The sequence below is a fragment of the Mytilus californianus genome, unplaced genomic scaffold (assembly GCF_021869535.1).
Source record: "Mytilus californianus isolate M0D057914Y unplaced genomic scaffold, xbMytCali1.0.p SCAF_14, whole genome shotgun sequence".
Lineage (NCBI taxonomy): Eukaryota > Metazoa > Mollusca > Bivalvia > Mytilida > Mytilidae > Mytilus > Mytilus californianus.
In genome coordinates, this window is record NW_026262626.1 from 8919150 (window position 1) to 8939091 (window position 19942).

At 30.8% G+C, this 19942-nt stretch overlaps 1 protein-coding gene across 1 annotated transcript in view; it reads right to left on the reverse strand.

Moving 5' to 3' along the window:
• The window catches only part of LOC127724130 (E3 ubiquitin-protein ligase rnf213-alpha-like), a 160336-nt gene that overhangs the window by 55692 nt on the left and 84702 nt on the right, over positions 1–19942 (reverse strand). Inside the window, exons 45-53 of the mRNA XM_052230992.1 lie at positions 17303–17687; positions 16432–16576; positions 15529–15863; positions 8550–8716; positions 6594–6815; positions 5411–5622; positions 3496–3598; positions 2886–2986; positions 2124–2303 (exon numbers count right to left, since the gene is read on the reverse strand). Coding sequence (XP_052086952.1) covers positions 2124–2303; positions 2886–2986; positions 3496–3598; positions 5411–5622; positions 6594–6815; positions 8550–8716; positions 15529–15863; positions 16432–16576; positions 17303–17687 — 1850 coding nt within the window. The remainder of the gene's footprint in view (positions 1–2123; positions 2304–2885; positions 2987–3495; positions 3599–5410; positions 5623–6593; positions 6816–8549; positions 8717–15528; positions 15864–16431; positions 16577–17302; positions 17688–19942) is intronic.

The following is a 19942-nucleotide window of genomic DNA, read 5'->3' on the forward strand; positions in this document are numbered from 1 at the left end:
CCAATTTGATGAAAAAAAATATTGTGGTCAAGCAGATGACAAAAAACATGAAAAAAAATATTCTGAAACCAGATTTTCCCCATACCTTATAGTGTTAAATTTTGAAAAAAATAATTTGATTGATAGCGTTGAAAAACAACAAATTATTTCTGACTCAGACAAAAAACCATAACCCCCCCCCCCCCCCCTTTTCCCACTGTTGTAATAAGAATGATCGCACAACTGGGGTTGGGTCTATTGAATCATCAAAGATTGTCAGTTCTCTTGACACCACTCTTTCTACCTTCTTCCCTTTACTGTGGCCTATGATGTAGGACAAGAGCTTTTCAATCACTTCCTGTGACGGAGGTGTTCCCTCAGCAAAACAAAGCTGCGATACCACCTCCATGAAGAAACTGTTACATCGTGTCCTGTAATCCTGGTACTTTCTTATTTCACCACTGTCAATTAAAACAAGTTGAACTGTAAGCAATTGCTCACTTATGATACCCCTGTTATAAGTATTTGGTAAACAGGAAGTTGATGAGTGATTGATGAAAAACACATCATAAGATATAGCATGCTTACATGAGGATTGACTCTGAATTTTAGAATAACCTTGATTTGTAGTTCCTGAGAAAATAAGTATTTGGTAAACAGGAAGTTGATGAGTGATTGATGAAAAACACATCATAAGATATAGCATGCTTACATGAGGATTGACTCTGAATTTTAGAATAACCTTGATTTGTAGTTCCTGAGAAAAATATGCCAAAAATTTCATTCTTGGCCAATATGTGAAAGAATACCTTAGTATTCAGTAAACATGAAATTCATGAGCATCAATAATTAGATGATATTAAAGCTTGATTCAATATTTCAGAAACTCTAAGGGAACGACCATTTAACTTCAAGGATGGGGTTATGGTTTTTTCCTAAAAAAATATTCTGATCCCCAATTTGATGAAAAAAAATATTGTGGTCAAGCAGATGACAAAAAACATGAAAAAAAATATTCTGAAACCAGATTTTCCCCATACCTTATAGTGTTAAATTTTGAAAAAAATAATTTGATTGATAGCGTTGAAAAACAACAAATTATTTCTGACTCAGACAAAAAACCATAACCCCCCCCCCCCCCCTTTTCCCCTTGAAGTTAAATGGTTGTTCCCTAATTTGTAGTTTCTGATAAAAATTCAACCAAAATATTATGGGAAGCACAGATGAAAACATGGACAGATGGATATAAACCAGTATACCCCCTCAGGGCTTCCAAAATTATTTTTAGCCAGCCGGACATTTTATATATTATCCCGATTTTAATCCCTTAAGACTAAATAAACAAAAGGTAATTATGGTATTCAGTTGCCGAGTTGGCCATCCCAATGATTGATATTAAACTTTCTTTGATTCAAATTCGAAGTGTGAAACATCAGCGTACTTATATCTGCCTTAGACTCTTTATTTGTGCAAAATAACGTTGTCAAAAACTTTACTTTCATTTTTAATCTAATACCGGATGTTATCTTGACAATGGTATAATATGCATACACGTGTACTAGTTCAAACAGAGACATGTCTCTGGTGCTAACAACGTGGTTATGACGATTTATGATTTTCACCTTTTTAATTTTTTCATCAAATCATATTTGTGTACGTATTTCTGACAATTTAAATCTTTTTGACTAGATTAATTAGATGCAAACTGCTGAAATGTAAGAAAATAACTTTGTATAGACCGATCAATGTCCGGTTCAAAAAAGTTTACCTGTCACCTGAACAGGTAAATTTCAGCTGTTCGACAACTAATTAGCCTTGATTAAAATGAGAAGGTATTAAAGTAGGGGTTGTTTTGATAGTACTTAATGATCATGTCACTTTTATGACCGAAAATGTGTGGCTGTTAAAGACAAAAGGTTGGGTCAAAAAGATCGCAAATTATGTTAAAATGACCGTCTCTTAAGAAAGCCTTGAAAACTAAAAAGTAGATGACCGTTTCATGCTTTGTCCAGCCGGACTTTTACCGGACATTACACAAATGTCCGGAATATATGACTGTTTTGGAAGCCTTGTACCCCCTCCTTCTGAGTGGGGGTATAATGATGCTCTTCTTTTACATTACAAAAAAATCTTTTCTTTCTTACACATTCTCAGATTTATCAGGATTCAAATCACCAGGAAACTTCTCATGACAGCTTGGACATTCAAATTCCTTCAGTGTGACACAGTCATAAAAGCATTTCCTGCATATCACATGATCACAAGGCAGTCTGACAGGTGCCCCTTCTATAGGATTTTCACAGGATATACATTTTGCTTGGTCACTGAAACAAAGAAAATGTTTATTAGATTCTTAAATTGTTTCTTTCAAAAAAAACCAAAAAAACAAACAATAAAAAAACTGTATGGATATACTGAACGTAATGAATTACTTTGTTTATACATATTCATAGTCTATTTTCGCTAATTGATATGTCAGGTTAGAATGTTAAATCTGATGCCCCTGGTAGGGTGAGTTCCACTTTCTCTTCACTTTAGAGAACCTTTGCAGCAACTCTCTGAGGGTCCACAAGTGGCCTGTTGCAGAGAAAAACTTCTACTCTTATCCAACATACGCTCATTTCCAAGTGGAAATACAAATTTCACATCATTCATCCTGGTTTGCTAACCTTACAGAACCTAAATATTTGCCACTAGACGTTAAGAATGCAATACTTTATATATTACTGACACATTATTTTAGCAATCAAGTAACATTTTTTTAAATCCTTCTTTCACAACATAAACAGAAGATCACTTGCAAGAATTTTGGTTAACAAACTAATGCTGAAAAGTATAGCTATCGAACTAAAAATACACATGATAAGTAAAGTAAATTTTAGTTTAAGAATTTTAAGACTACCTACCCAAAACATTTCTTTACAATGTCCTTATGACAAAGCTTTAAGAACCTCTCCATCTTTTCTAAAGATTTGATATCTTTCATATCTGCACCCTCTCTAAAAGTCTGGAAAAAAAGGACCAAAATAATTAGGAAATAGTTTTCAACAATAAATGTATTTAAATATGCAAATTTAGAGAAACTGACACAGAATATAATTCTTATATCATTTTCAAACCTTAGTGGAAAATTACAATCATCGAAATTTTAACAACCTTGATTGACCTTGAATCTTTATCATTTAAGTACTTTTGCATCCTATGTTTTTTTTACCTTCTTTACAACTACAAAATATGTTTGCATATAAATTGTATATAAAATATGTCTGTCTATTATTTAGGAACATATTGGTAAAAATGTCCAAGTTCTATTTTTGTTATATATGAAAGTGGAGATCAACTTTTTGTTTTTGATAAATTTGAGGTTAACGTTTCAGCTTGGTTTTTACAGCTCTGAATATAAATCACTAAATTATCACTGACATAACTTGTAAGTCTGTTTGCGAACTGTTTGTTTGTTTGTATGATAGATTTAATGCAAGTACATGCAAGGAATTATATTTCCATCATACTGACCTGCCATAATGGCATACAACGTCTGATATCCAGCTCTTCTTTTCCTGATGTACATACATGTTCTATAAATAACTTGACAACAACCACTCTGGTCCATTGTAACCTATACACAAAAAAAAAAACAAAAAACAAATGTGTAATAATAATTCTTGATTATTTTCACGAGAATAAAAATAAAGTTTCAAAATGAGATAAACAATAACATTTAACATTAAAGCATTGTTACTTTTATGGGCAACCTTATTTTAAACAAAGTTTCAAGGAAATATTCTAGTCTTTTACTCTGTCAATCCATTCAAGCTTGCTGGTATTTTACCTACTGATACCTACAGAGGGACAGAAGAAAGCGGGATTGAGCCGTTGAATTCACAGGAATTTGGTTAATAGCCAGTTAAATTATCAAGAATTCAGGTAATTAGGAATTGTGATGCTGGAACGGAAAAATTATTTTCATGGGAAATTAGGATTTAGCATTTATTTTCTCTGGAATTTCGGGATCAGACCCCTTTCTGTGTTATCTCTAAACAAAATACAGCTTTATTTCAAAGTTTAAAAAATGACATGAATGGTCAAGAAAAAAATCTGTACCATTATGGCAGAATAGCAAAATCTAATAAAAATCACTGTAGTGTGAAATACAGGTTATGACATAAATGTCCTAGAACTGTTTTTATCACAGTAAATCGTAATGTAACTGACAAAATTATATGGATGTTGGCAAATTATTAAATTAAAGAACCTTTGTGAACACGCTCACATAACCCCAGGCCTTCATATTGTCACTGGACAAACAAAATCTCACTTCACAAGTAAGATGACAAACTGTTGCAGTAGTATATTGATGCAAAGGGGCAAAACTTCTAGAAAAATAAATGGGGAATGTGTCCATGGGACACAGATGATGCCCCCGCTTGCATATCATATAAAGTTATAAAGGGAAATAACTGAACAACAGTAAAAGTGACACCACCAAAATTCAATCTTAATCTGTATTTTGTGGTTATAAGCATTGTGTATAAGTTTCATAACATTTGGTTGAGGCTAACTTAAGTTCGAGAACAGAAATGAAAAATTCAGCAATTTTTCCATTTGTAAAGGGGCATAACTCTAGAACGGTGAAAGTGATCGATGTCACCAAAATTCATCCTTGATCTGTATTTTGTGGTAATAAGCATTGTGTAATTAAGTTTCATAACATTTGGTGGAGGCAAACTAAAGTTAGAGAACGGAAATGAAAAATTCAGCAATTTTTCCATTTGTAAAGGGGGCATAACTGAGACTAGAACTGTTAAAGTGACACCATCAAAATTCAAACTTGATCTGTGTTTTGTGGTAATAAGCATTGTGTATAAGTTTCATAACAATTTTTTGAGGCTAACTTAAGTAAGAGAACGGAAACGAAAAATTCAGCAATTTTTCCATTTCATAACTCTAGAAAGGTTAAAGTGACGCAGCCAAAATTCAAACTCAATCTCTGTTTTGTGGTAATAAGCATTTTGTATAAGTTTCATAACATTTGGTTGAGGCAAACTAAAGTTAGAGAATGGAAACCAACTTTGGGACATACGTACATACAGACGGTCAGACGGACGGGTCAAAACATTATACTTGATGCAAAAATTGCGTGGGGTATAAAAAACAAGAATGAAATGAAGGTCATGATGACTAAAATATATTGAGCTGTGTTGAACAAAAGAGACTGAAAAATGACATCACAGGTTTATTCAAAATGATCCAATCTCACCAGCTTAACATTTTCCCATCCCAAGAAGCAAAATGTATTTTTGCCTATGGTCATTATGAGGATCCTACTTTAATAGTAATAGCCGAAATTAAGAAGATTACTTCTATTTCATGAAGAAATATTTATATATATCTGCATCATCAACACAACAGACATACATCATGTACATACCTTGCTTGTTCGATTCCTCTCTGACATTTTTTACCATAGTGAAATTCTCTTCTATCTGTGTCTTGATTAAAATGTCCAAATATCCTTTCTATAATTGGTCTATAATCACAGACTTGCCTTAACCATTTCGTTCTGGTTTCTGGCTTGTTTAACGATTCCTTACTTGGCTCAAGATGATCAATCAACATATGAAGTGCCAGAATATCCAATGTCTGTAAAGGTAATGCAATGTATCAGAAATTATATTGAACAAAAGAAAATTTGGGGATAACATTTCAACATGAAAGCAACCGGATCACAAGTTTAGTGCTTTTAAAATATACTTTATATGTGAAAGTGCTTACAAAAGTAAAGTTTTGGTAAGGGACATACCTCTTAAGAATCAACTGTATTATGTGTCAACCATTTTCATAAATATTTGTTATAACTTCTTAGTCAAACATATCATATTGCATGAATGTTTAAAAGCATTGATGAAATGGCTATTACAAACACACTAAAACATTTAACTCCTTAAGCCCAGGTGATTCGCCTTAAATCATAAAAACATTTTTGTAGGATACTAAAAATGTGTGCATGATCAACACTTTGACAAGCATCAATTCTTATAATTAGATTTTATGCTTTAACCATGGAATCACATATTAAATCAAGCTTTTTGTTTGTTTTCCTATGCATTGATGAAATGTTGTCACGGAGAGCATGTGCTGTCAACAATTGTTGCATTTTATTTGGAAAAAAAACAGAATTTTAAATGCCTAAAGCTTGTTATCTGCCACTCAAAATTATGAAAACACAAGTGAAACTGCGAGTTACTGCTCACTGATGATACCCCTGCCCGCCAAGGAAGTTGTTGAGTGATGAATCTGAAAATGCATCACACTGTATAGCTGACTTATATAAACCCTGAAACCAAATTTCATAAATCCTTATGATGTAGTTCCTGAGAAAGATGCGACGAAAAATATTCATGGGACGGATGGACGGACGGACAGACAGAGGTAAAACAGTATACCCCCACTTTTAAAAAAAAATATTCATGGGGCAGAAAAAACAGACTGATGGATGGACAGATGAATGGACCGACCGACGGACGGACAGACAGAGGTAAAACAGTATACCCCCACTTTTTTAAAGCGGGGGTATAATAAGTTATGTAAATATTCTAATACATAAAACTTACTATTTCCTCGTCGGTAACCAGATGAAAATTTGATTCTTTCTGCTGGAATTCTACTGTTTTCCGACTGACACCAGGCCATACATGAACTATATGTGAAAAGTTCTTAAATCTAACATCATGTAAAATATGGGTCATGTGGCATCCCAACAAAGATGGCAATAGTCGTCCAAATTCTCCTTCAATTAGAATTTTACATCCTATTCTCACTGTCTCACAGACAAGCTGAAACAAACACATACAGTCATTAAATTAGCTGCCACAAGACTAGCATTAAACACTTGAAATTCGAGTGAAAATATTTTGTTAATTTTTTTCTTTTTTTCTTCTTTCTTTTTCCAAATACTGATTAGCAAATATAGAAATTTAAGCAAATGAAAACAAGAAGAGCATACCACTACTGGTCATTAAAAGTATATGAAAACCGTAAGAGTCTGACAGATCTTAAAAGTGCTCACACTATTCAACTCATCAGTAATAGCAGTAATGTCAAGTTGCAGGCCAAATATGAAGTCATTCTGTTTATTGGAACTAGAGAAATGTGTGATGAAAAGTTCATTCAACATATTGAAAAGTTCACAGTGTTGGCAACTAAGGAAGTAGGTGACTGACAGGTCCAAAATGTGCTCAAACATTACAACTCATCACTTTCCATCTGCTGACCAAATATGAAGTCATTCTGTTCAGTAGTACTTGTCAAATACAACCAGACCAAGGCTTCCAAAACGGTCATATATGCCGGACATTTGTATAATGTCTGGTAAATGTCCGGCTGGGCAAAGCATGAAACGCTCATCTACTTTTTAGTTTCCAAGGCTTTCTTAAGAGACGGTCATTTTAACATAGTTCACGATCTTTTTGACCCAACCTTTTGCCTTTAACAGCCACACATTTCCGGTCATAAAAGTGACATGATCATTAAGTACTATCAAAACAACCCCTACTTTAATACCTTCTCATTTTAATCAAGGCTAATTAGTTGTCAAACAGCTGAAATTTACCTGTTCAGGTGACAGATTACTATTTTGAACCGGACATTTATTGGTCTATTCAAAGTTATTTTCTTAACATTTCAGCGGTTTGCATCTAATTTCGTCAAAAAGATTTAAATTATCAGAAATACAATTACAAATATGATTTAATGAAAAAATTAAAAAGATGAAAATTCTTCATAACCATGTTGTTTGAACCAGAGACATGTTTGAACTAGTACACGTGTGCGCATGTGCGCAGGTTTGAAATTTAATTATGCATCCTCATTTCTTCAAAAAATGCTTAAATTGTCATTGATACCTTTATCTCACGTTTATTTGGAATATTTTCTGGAAAAAAATAACGTAGAAAGAGCTACTTACACTCATTCATGCTTTGCAAACGTACAAGGAATTTACGTATCCGTCTCTGGTCCATATTTTACCATTGTCAAGATAACATCCGGTATTAGATTAAAAATGAAAGTAAAGTTTTTGACAACGTTATTTTGCACAAATAAAGAGTCTAAGGCAGATATAAGTATGCTGATGTTGCACACCTCGAATGTTGCACTACCAATTTAACAGTTTACGTCAGAACTTCGAATTTGAATCAAAGAAAGTTTAATATCGGTTTTTTTTTAATGTCAATCATTCCATTGGGATGGCCAACTCGGCAACTGATTACCATAATTGCCTTTTGTTTATTTAGTCTTAAGGGATTAAAATCGGGATAATATATAAAATGTCCGGCTGGCTAAAAATAATTTTGGAAGCCCTGAACCAGACAGATGGACAAATGGACTGACAGATGAATGGACAGAAAAGGTGTATACAATAAAGTCATAGAAATAAATTTTGCACCACAATAACTGAAAATGACTTTTAAGATTAAAACCACTATGAATGTGATAACCTGACATGGAAATTCTAAATTAAAGGCATGAAAAAAGTATGACTCAATATTTTAATTGTATAAATAAGTTACATTGCATTCCTCTTCAGACTGGACAGCATGAACCATGTGGACAAAGTCTAGGATGTAGGATTTTAGGAGTGGATAAATGTAAGTTCCTTCTGTACTGGAAAGAAGTCTTCCAAGAGGTAATTCCTGGAATATTTCTGTTGCTTTCATTACAACATCAAACCAACTATCTGTGAAAATAGAACACATTTATTATTGCATTGATTCATAACACAAAATACCTACATGATTTCAACAAAACCCTTAAAAAATAAACAACACCTATAATGATGTTCTTCATCTATAGATCTCATTTAAAAGGCGTTTAACACAGAGCAAACATCTCACTTAAAATTCAAGTAAGCTTTAAAATTGTCTTTAATTCTTAGTATCTAAGAAGAATCAAAACTGAAAAAAATGAACACAATCAACATTTACAGTGGAAATTCAGGTTTCTGAGTTTCTTTTTACCACAATTATTTTTGTTTATGCGAATAAAAAGCTTCATATATATATCTACTGCTTCATTGAGCAGACTAAAAATAAAATTTAATACTAAAAATACAGATTACTAATTTTCAAAACATAAACAGCGATATATTCACATAAGTTTCTAATGGTAATTTTGTCATAGATGCACATTTTCATAGTTAGCACAAAATTAGTAGATTTCAACATTTTAAACTTGTATACTCCATTACTGAATTCATCATGTGCAAATTTATCATCTTAGAGCCAAATTTCATAGATTTTTCTCAATAAAAAATTAATATTATATGTTATTTGGGATCTTCTCAGGGCATATGGGCTCATATTCCCTTTTGGTGATTTACATCTCCTGAGCCAGAAGGGGAAGGGGATTTTTAGGGCACCGACATGAAATATGAGCCAATATCTCCTGTGAAGCCCAAATAACAATTTTATTATACCGGAGAGTAGTGATTTCAACATAAATTACAATTTTGAATTTCATTTTTGTTCACAGTGTATTGGGGCTCAAATACCCTGTCAAGGTAACCAATCAAACTGTAGGAGTAGGCAGAATAAAAAATTTCACTCCAGTATAATATACAGTACTTGCAACCTTAGGCGTTACTATTTTAGCGATCAATCAGCGGTCATCGATCAGTCACCGATCAGTCAAGTTCGCGTCAAACTCGCGTCACCAATCTGTCAGATTTATGGTAAAAATATTTGACTGATCGGACGGATCGGACGGATAGGACCGATCGACCTTTCTGACAGATTGAACTCTACTACGTCACATGATAAACTAATACAAATTACGGAATCTTAGTTTCGTTTCATTTAATTAATGGCGCCACGGAAAATACGAAACGTTCAAGTACAAAAGATCAACATTTTTTAGTGATTATTCAGTAAAGTTTTAAGAATAAAAAAAAAGAAATATGCAGATAAAACTGATTTTAAATATTATTATAACTGAATGGCGATTTTTGTTTTTATTTAGGTTATATGTTTTCATACCCGAACAGTGCTAAAACGACTTAAATCGCGATTGGGATTTTATTTCCGGAATTTCAGCATAATTTATGAAAAACAACCAATTCTGATGTACAAAAAGTACTGAAAACAAATGGCGGTTCATAATTTCCTTCAAAATAAAGAAATTATTGCATTCCTGTTCAATACAAGCAAAAGTTTAAACCTTATTTATTAAAAATTTGAAAGTGACGTTGCAATATTTTTGAAATAAAAGAAGAAATATTTGCATTTTTAAGCAACATGAACAAAAATTTAGTATCTTTTCCCTGAAATTCACCATAATTTATGAAAAACAACTAATCCGGATGTACAAAAATTACTGAAATCAAATGGCGGTTCATAATTTCTATCAAAATAAAGAAATTATTGTGTATGTATTCAACACAGGCAAAAGCTTAAGTATTATTCTCCTTCCATTATTAAATTTCTTATAAAAAACTGATCTTGAAGCCTTTGAAATAACTAGTTACAAATAACATTCATTATTTTTTTTATCAAAGAAGAAAAATTAGTAATTTATACATTGCGAACAACATTTTAGTATATTTTCTCTGATATTCTTTTAGTTTAATGAAAAAAAAACAAATCCTGAACTACAAAAACTACATTGGCGGTCAATAGTTTCAATTAAAATAAAAAAATTATTGCATGCTTATTCAACAAAAAACAAAAGTTTATGCATATATATCCTTAAATTTTTCACACCTTATACAAAAGTACTGATCTAAATGCATTTATAATGTCTTATTGCACTTGACAATGCATTATTTCTGATATAAAAGAAGAAATATTAGCATTTTTATGTAACACGAATACAAAATTAGTATCTTTTCCCTTAAATTAAGCTTATTCTATAAAAAAACAATCAATCCTGATGTACAAAAAATACAGAAATCTAAAAGCGGTTCATAATTTCTATCAAAATAAAGAAATTATTACATTCATATTCAACAAAAATAAGAGTTTATGCATATTTATCCTTAAATTTTCACATTTTATACAAAAAAACTTATCTAAAGGCATTTATAATGTCTGATTGCAAGTGATATTGCATTATTCCTCATATATCAGAAGAAATATATGCATTTTTAAGCAACGCAAACAAAAATCTTGTATTTTTTCCCTGAATTTCAGCATAATTTATGAAAAACAACCAATCCTGATGTACAAAAAGTACTGAAATCAATTGGCGGTTCATAACTTCCTTCCAAATAAAGAAATTATTGTATATGTATTCAACACAAGCAAACGCTTAAGTATTATTCTCCTTCCATTATTAAATTTCTTATAAAAAACTGATCTTGAGGCCTTTGAAATAACTAATTGCAAATAACATTCATTATTTTTTATCAAAAGAAGAAAAATTAGTAATTTATACATTGTGAACAACATTTTACTATATTTTCTCTGATATTCTTTTAGTTTAATGAAGAAAAAAAACAATCCTGAACTACAAAAAGTACAAAATCTAATGGCGGTCATGGTTTCAATTAAAATAAAAAAATTATTGCATTCTTATTCAACAAAAACAAAAGTTTATGCATATATATCCTTAAATTATTCACACCTTATACAAAAGTACTGATCTAAATGCATTTATAATGTCTGATTGCACTTGACAATGCATTATTTCTGATACAAAAGAAGAAATATTTGCATTTTTATGCAACACGAATAAAAAATTAGTATCTTTTCCCTTGAATTAAGCATATTTTATGAAAAACAATCAATCTTGATGTACAAAAAATACAGAAATCTAATGGCGTTTCATAATTTCTATCAAAATAAAGAAATTATTACATTCATATTCAACAAAAATAAGAGTTTATGCATATTTATCCTTAAATTTTTCTCATTTTATACAAAATTACTTATTTAAAGGCAATTATAATGACTGATTGCAAGTGGCGTTGCATTATTCCTCATATATAAGAAGAAATATATGCATTTTAAGCAACAGAAACAAAAATTTTGCATTTTTACCCTAAATTTCAGCATAATTTATGAAAAACAACCAATCCTGATGTACAAAAAGTACTGAAATCAAATGGCGGTTCATAATTTCCTTCAAAATAAAGAAATCATTGCATTCCTATTCAACACAAGCAAAAGTTTAAACTTTATTTATTAAAAATTCTCATAAAAAATCTTAATTGTATCTTGAGGCCTTTGAAAGAACTAGTTACAAAATCATTGCTTTTTTTTATCAAAAAAAGAAAAATTGGTTATTTTAAACAATGCAAACAACATTTTTGTGTATTTTCTCTGATATTCTTTTAGTTTTATGAAAAACAATCAATTTTGAATTTCAAAAAATACAAAAATCCAATGGGGGTCAATAATTTCCATTAAAATAAAGAAATGATAGCATTCTTATTAAACAAAAACAAAAGTGTATGCATATTTATCCTTCAATAATTCACATTTTATACAAAATTGCTTATCTAAAGGCATTTATAATGACTGATTGAAAGTGATGTTGCAATATTTTAGAAATAGAAAAAGAATTATTTGCATTTTTAAGCAACACGAACAAAAATTTAGTATCTTTTCCATGAATTTCACCATAATTTATGAAAAACAACCAATCTGGATGTACAAAAAGTACTGAAATCAAATGGCGTTTCATAATTTTTATCAAAATAAAGAAATTATTACATTCATATTCAACAAAAATAAGAGTTTATGCATATTTATCCTTACATTTTTCACATTTTATACAAAATTACCTATTTAAAGGCAATTATAATGACTGATTGCAAGTGACGTTGCATTATTCCTCATATATAAGAAGAAACAAATACATTTTTAAGCAACACAAACTAAAATTTTGTATTTTTTCCCTGAATTTCAGCATAATTTATGAAAAACAACTAATCCTGATGTACAAAAAGTACTGCAATCATATGGCGGTTTATAATATCTATCAAAATAAAGAAATAATTGCATTCGTATTCAACACAAACAAAAGTTTAAGTATTATTCTCCTTAAATTATTAATTTTCTTATAAAAAACTGATCTTGAGGCCTTTGAAATAACTAGTTACAAATAACATTCATTATTTTTTATCAAAAGAAGAAAAATCAGTAATTTTATACATTGCGGACAACATTTTATTATATTTTCTCTGATATTCTTTTAGTTAAATGAAAAAAAAAAAACAAACCTGAAGTACAAAAAGTACAAAAATCCAATGGCGGTCAATAGTTTCCATTAAAATTAAAAAAAAATTATTGCATTCTTATTTAACAAAAACAAGAGTTTATGCATATATATCCTTAAATTATTCACACCTTATCGAAATTTCTGATCTAAATGCATTTATAATGTATGATTGCACTTGACAATGCATTATTTCTGATACAAAAGAAGAAATATTTGCATTTTTATGCAACACGAATAAAAAATTGATATCTTTTCCCTTGAATTAAGCATATTTTATGAAAAACATTCAATCTTGATGTACAAAAAATACAGAAATCTAATGGCGTTTCATAATTTCTATCAAAATAAAGAAATTATTACATTCATATTCAACAAAAATAAGAGTTTATGCATATTTATCCTTAAATTTTTCACATTTTATACAAAATGACTTATTTAAAGGCAATTATAATGACTGATTGCAAGTGACGTTGCATTATTCCTCATATATAAGAAGAAATATATGCATTTTTAAGCAATGCAAACAGAAATTTTGTATTTTTTCCCTGAATTTCAGCATAATGGATGGAAAACAACCAATTCTGATGTACAAAAAGTACTGAAATCAAATGGCGGTTCATAATTTCCTTCAAAATAAAGAAATTATTGCATTCTTATTCAGCACAAACAAAAGTTTAAACTTTATTTATTAAAAATTCTCATAAAAATCTTACATGTATCATGAGGCCTTTGAAAGAACTAGTTACAAAATCATTGCATTTTTATTTATCAAAAAAAGAAAAATTGGTTATTTTAAACAATGCAAACAACATTTTAGTATATTTTCTCTGATATTCTATTAATTTTATGAAAAACTACCAATTCTGAATTTCAAAAAATACAAAAATCCAATGGCGATCAATAATTTCCATTAAAATAAAGAAATGATAGCATTCTTATTCAACAAAAACAAAAGTGTATGCATATTTATCCTTCAATAATTCACATTTTGTACAAAATTGCTTATCTAAAGGCTATAATGACTTATTGAAAGTGACGTTGCAATATTTTAGAAATAAAAGAAATATTTGCATTTTTAAGCAACGCAAACAAAAATTTAGTATCTGTTCCCTGAAATTCACCATAATTTATGAAAAACAACCAATCTGGATGTACAAAAAGTACTGAAATCAAATGGCGCTTCATATTTTCTATCAAAATAAAGAAATTATTGTATATGTATTCAACACAAACAAAAGTTTAAGTTTGATTCTCCTTACATTATTAAATTTCTTATAAAAAACTGATCTTGAGGCCTTTAAAATAACTAGTTTCAAATAACATTCATAATCTTTCATCAAAAGAAGAAAAATTATTAATTTTATACATTGCGAACAACATCTTAGTATTTTTTCTCTGATATTCTTTTAGTTTCATGGAAAAAAAAACCAATCCTGAACTACAAAAAGTACAAAAATCCAATGGCGGTCAATAATTTCCATTAAAATAAAAAAATTATTGCATTCTTATTAAAAAAAACATAAGTTTATGCATATATATCCTTAAATTATTCACATCTTATACAAAAGTACTGATCTAAATGCATTTTTAATGTCTGATTGCATTTGAGGTTGGTTTATTTCTGATATAAAAGAAAAATAGTTTGCATTTTTATTCAACACGAAAAAAATTTAGTATCTTTTCCCTAAAAGTTAGCATACTTCATGGAAAACAATCAATCCTGATGTACAAAAAATACTGAAATCTAATGGAATTTCGTAACTTCTATCAAAATAAAGAAATTATTACATTCGTATTCAACACAAAAAAAGTTAAAGTATTTTTTTCCTTACAATTTTGAAATGGAAGTATGAAATTCTTATAAAAAAATCGTTACTTGAGGCCTTATGATTTTGAATAAAACATACCACGTTCAAGTACAAGAGAATATTAAGTAATACATATAATGCATGAAAAGTAATTTGTATATTATTTATGTGTTATTGCAACCAGTTGATTAAAAATTAACGAGTAAAGGTGTCTTCGTAGAGGTCCGCGTTTATGGAATGTAAATACTGTGGAGTTCGTTTTACATAAGAATTTTAATTATATACGTATCCGTCCGATCCGTGCATATAATTACTTTACTGATCGATCGCTGACCGTTGTCAAGGTAACTCTCACATAGCTTATTTGACGTATCTGACGGATTCTATGGGTCATCGATCACCGATCAGTCATCGATCAGTCAAACATCCGTCACCGATCATTCATCGATCAGTCAAGTTCACGTCAAACAGTAACGCCTAAGGTTGCAAGTACTGTACGTGGATATGATAGTATTCACTTTACCTCCAACTTCTTTTGTGTTCATAGTATTTCTCAAAATTTCATCAATTTGCTGAAATATCAACCAGGAAAATGGCATGATGGCTGAGAAAACCTTTCCTTCCAGTGATGTTGTCTTGACTATTACTTCTTGTAATTCTTGCTGACGAGAAGGGGAGACTATCCAAGTGTATCTAAGTTGAGTCAATTCTGGATCATTGAAGACTTCCAACCACAAGTCAATTTTCCACTGTTCATTAAATGTTAGTATGTCCAGATTTCTATTTGTGTCTATAAAAGCTATAATTCCAGCTAGTAGCGGTATAACTTTGGACTCCAAACACTGAACTGCAAATCGCCTGGAGTATAAAGAAGACTTTTTAGTTTTAAATTGTTCAGAGTAAATTTCAAGCTCAATTAAATATAATAAAATAATTTCATCCCTTTAATTTATAAATATTGAAAAAAGCATCAATTTAATGTGTATAAAATGTTGAATTATTCTAAACATAAAGGATAATCTACTATAGGTATAGATTGCTGTAGTCATATTTGCCACAACTTTTTGGAATTTTCAGTTTTCAGAACATATGTCTGGCATACAAAGTTTTAAGCCTTTTATGTACTAGTATACTAAATGTTTTTAATAGTTTACACATGCCTTTTCTTATAAGACAGCATGTTACAGATATTCCATATTTTTACACATAACCACACACATTCTTGTATGTTTTGAAATGATCAAGTTAAAATGAATGAATTTCTGAAAAAAGTTTTTACACACATTTTTGACATGTCACTTCATGTCTTGACATGATTTCTTATTGGAAGAGGTTGGCAACTATGACCACATCAGAATTGATCACTTGCAGGAAATTTTGTGTTGACACAAGGTTTTCTGGTATGCTGTAATATATCATCACATACCTGAAAGTACCAGCTCTGTTGATGTTCTCTGGTTTTGAAGCCTCTGCTGATAACCAGTTAGTCATCATTGTAGTAGGACCTTGTTCTTTCTCTTTCAGTATGCTGGTCAGATGTTTGGCAATCCCTGATAGAACTGTCAGATCACCTAGGTATAATAAATACAGAATGCAGTCATTTGTATAGTGACCTATAGTTGTTAACTTCAATGTCATTCCACATCTTATTTTTATATCTAAATTCTTTATTTTTTTATTCTGTTGTTGTTTTTTTGTTGTTGGTTGTTGGGTTTCTTTTTTGTATTATTTTGTTGTTTTTTTAGGGGGGGGGGAGATGAGAGGGGGTAGTCATTTGAAAAAATTGGTTTTGATGGTAGATCTTTGATATTCAAAATGTTTTGTCTCATTGATAAATACCTAACATCTCCATTTATTCTATAGAAATCATTAAACCGTCTATTGTTTGCATTATTGGAAAAAAAAATACAAAAATATTTTTTTCTCAAATTGAACATATTACCAAAATACAAATATAATATATCAAACCTAAGCTACTTTGGATTCATTTATTTTCGTGGGTACCAATTTTCGTGGATTGAAGAAAACTTGCATTTTTCGTGGATAATTACCTGTAATTTCATCATTTTGGCAAAGTGGGATTACATTCTTTAGAAAATTTGTAATTCATTGAACATTTAAATTCATGGTTCCCCTGTACCCACGAAATCCACTAAAATTGGTATCCAACGAATAATAATGAATCCACAGTATGTTTGTCATAAACTCAACTACACACCTCATTCCATACTGCACCCTAACCTAAACCTAGTAAAGCCTTAGCCTAGTGATTTATTGTACATCTAACTTATACACACCATAGTCATTCTGCAAACTGTTCAGAATAATCTTAAGCCTTTCTATAGCCCTGGAACTATCTGTAGGTGGATCCTTAACATTACCAAGGGCAGGCTGTACACATTTCATTATCAGATAATCAACATGAAACTGTCTCTTTGGCGTAAAAATTCTATCTGACGTTTTTTCTTGTAATTCTATGTCCATCAGGTCAACTTCCTCCTCATTTGTCTCCATTCTTTCCATTTGGTCACCTTCCATAACATCCATTTTGACCTCTGAAGGTCGTTCTTTAGTGGTGGCTAATAATGCACTAACAGATTTACCATGCATTTCTGAAACTGATGGGATTTCTTCTGGTGGAGGGTGAAGGTCATCTATATGGACAGATTGCCATAATCCACACTATAAAATACATAAAAATATTAAGAGTACAGAATTAATCAGTTGATCAACAGATTATTTTTGAACACTTACCTATATCAAACAAAAGTGTGGCCTTTTATAGCTTACTATTTGGTATGGGTTTTGTTCATTGTAAAAGGTCATACGGTGACCTATATTTGTTAACCTCTATGTCATTTGGTCTCTGGTGGAGAGTTGTCTCATTAGCAATCATACCACATCCTCTGATTTTTATATCCTTGAAAGTCTAGCCTGCTTTACTGATAATGATAAGCATATGTTGAAAGTCTTTATATACAGGACATTCCTAGAAAACTTCACATTATTCAATAAACCATGAAGATGAGATTATGGTCAGATGATCCCTGTCAAACAGACATGTAAACTTTACAATCATTACATACACCAAATATAGTTGACCTTTTGCTTATAGTATCTGAAAAATAGACAATAACACAAAAACTCAACATTGACTGATGAACCATGAAAATGAGGTCAAGATCAGATAGAACCTGCCAGATAGACATGTAAAATCATCCTATACACCAACTGCTTAAAGAATCTGAGGTCAAGGACAATGGAAATATGACAGACTGAAATTTTGAAACATATATTACGTGAGGGTACCCAAATTGCACCTATTTTAACAGTTTTTTCACCTGCATTTTTTATGATCCAGACAAAAGTTTCCATTCTGTGTTTATTTTGTAGATGTATCCTTATTTACTATATTGTTACACCAATTTAATTTTGAATCCATATTGAATCATAGAAAAATGTGTTTGAACCGACCTCCAAACGATCCATGATTCTGTAATGAGGAGTACCCAAATTGCATCCATGCTTAAATTCACATCCTTAAAAATTGAATAACAGATGTTTTGTTTTATTTCTTCAAATGTTTACAACAATTTGACATTAGTCCATACTTACTACCAGTATTCATTTTTTAAGAAAAGGATGCTTGTAACATATTCAATTGCTCATTTTTAAAAGACGACTTTTTGTTGTTGTCACATGGCGACGTTTCTGTAGATTTACTTTTTCCAGCTGAGAATGCTCATCTGCTGATATAAACTGTGAAGGTTTTGTGTATTTTGTGTATATTTGAATATATTTACCTATTTTGAAAGACATGTATAATGTCAAATCATAAAAATACAAATTGTTTAGTATCAAAGACAAGAGTGCACACGCTGAAATGTCTCGCCTTCTTTACTTACCATTGATATTATGTTGATAGTCCTAAATGAAAGCTTTACTACAACTATTACATAAACTTAACATGATCCAAGAAAATGAAGTCAAGGTCATATAAACCAAACGAGAAATACATGTACACCTTACAATCATTCAATCCACTAAATATAGTTGACCTATTGCTTATAGTTTCTAAGAAACAGACTTAACCAAGAAAACTAAACATTGACCAATGAATTGTGAAAATGAGGTCAAGGTCAGATGAACCATGCTAGGCAGACATGAACAGCTTACAATCCTTCCATACAACAAATATAGCTGACCTATTGCTTATAAATTAAGAAAAACAGACTGAAACACATAAACTTAACACTGAGCAATGAACCGTGAAAATGAGGTCAAGGTCAAATAAAACCTGTGAGACTGACATGTACATCATAGAATATTTCCATACACCAAATATAGTTGACTTATTGCATATAGTATAAGAAAAAAGACCAAAACTCAAAAACTTAACTTTGACCACTGAACCATGAAAATGAGGTCAAAGTCAGATGACACCTGCCAGTTGGACATGTACACCTTACAATCATTCCATACACCAAATATAGTAGACCTATTGCATAAAGTATAAGAAAAATGGACCAAAACACAAAAACTTAACTATAACCACTGAACCATGAAAATGAGGTCAAGGTCAGATGACACCTGCCAGTTGGACATGTACACCTTACAATCCTTCCATACACCAAATATACTAGATCTATTGCTTATAGTATCTGAGTCTCTGAGATATGGACTTGACTACCAAAACTATACCTTGTTCACTGATCCATGAAATGAGGTTGAGGTCAAGTGAAAACTGTCTGACGGACATGAGGACCTTGATAGGTACGCACATACCAAATATAGTTATCCTATTACCCATAATAAGAGAGAAATTAACATTACAAAAAATCACAACTTTTTTTTCAAGTAGTCACTGAACCATGGCAATGAGGTCAAGGACAATGGACATGTGACAGACAGAAACTTCGTAACATAAGGCATCTACA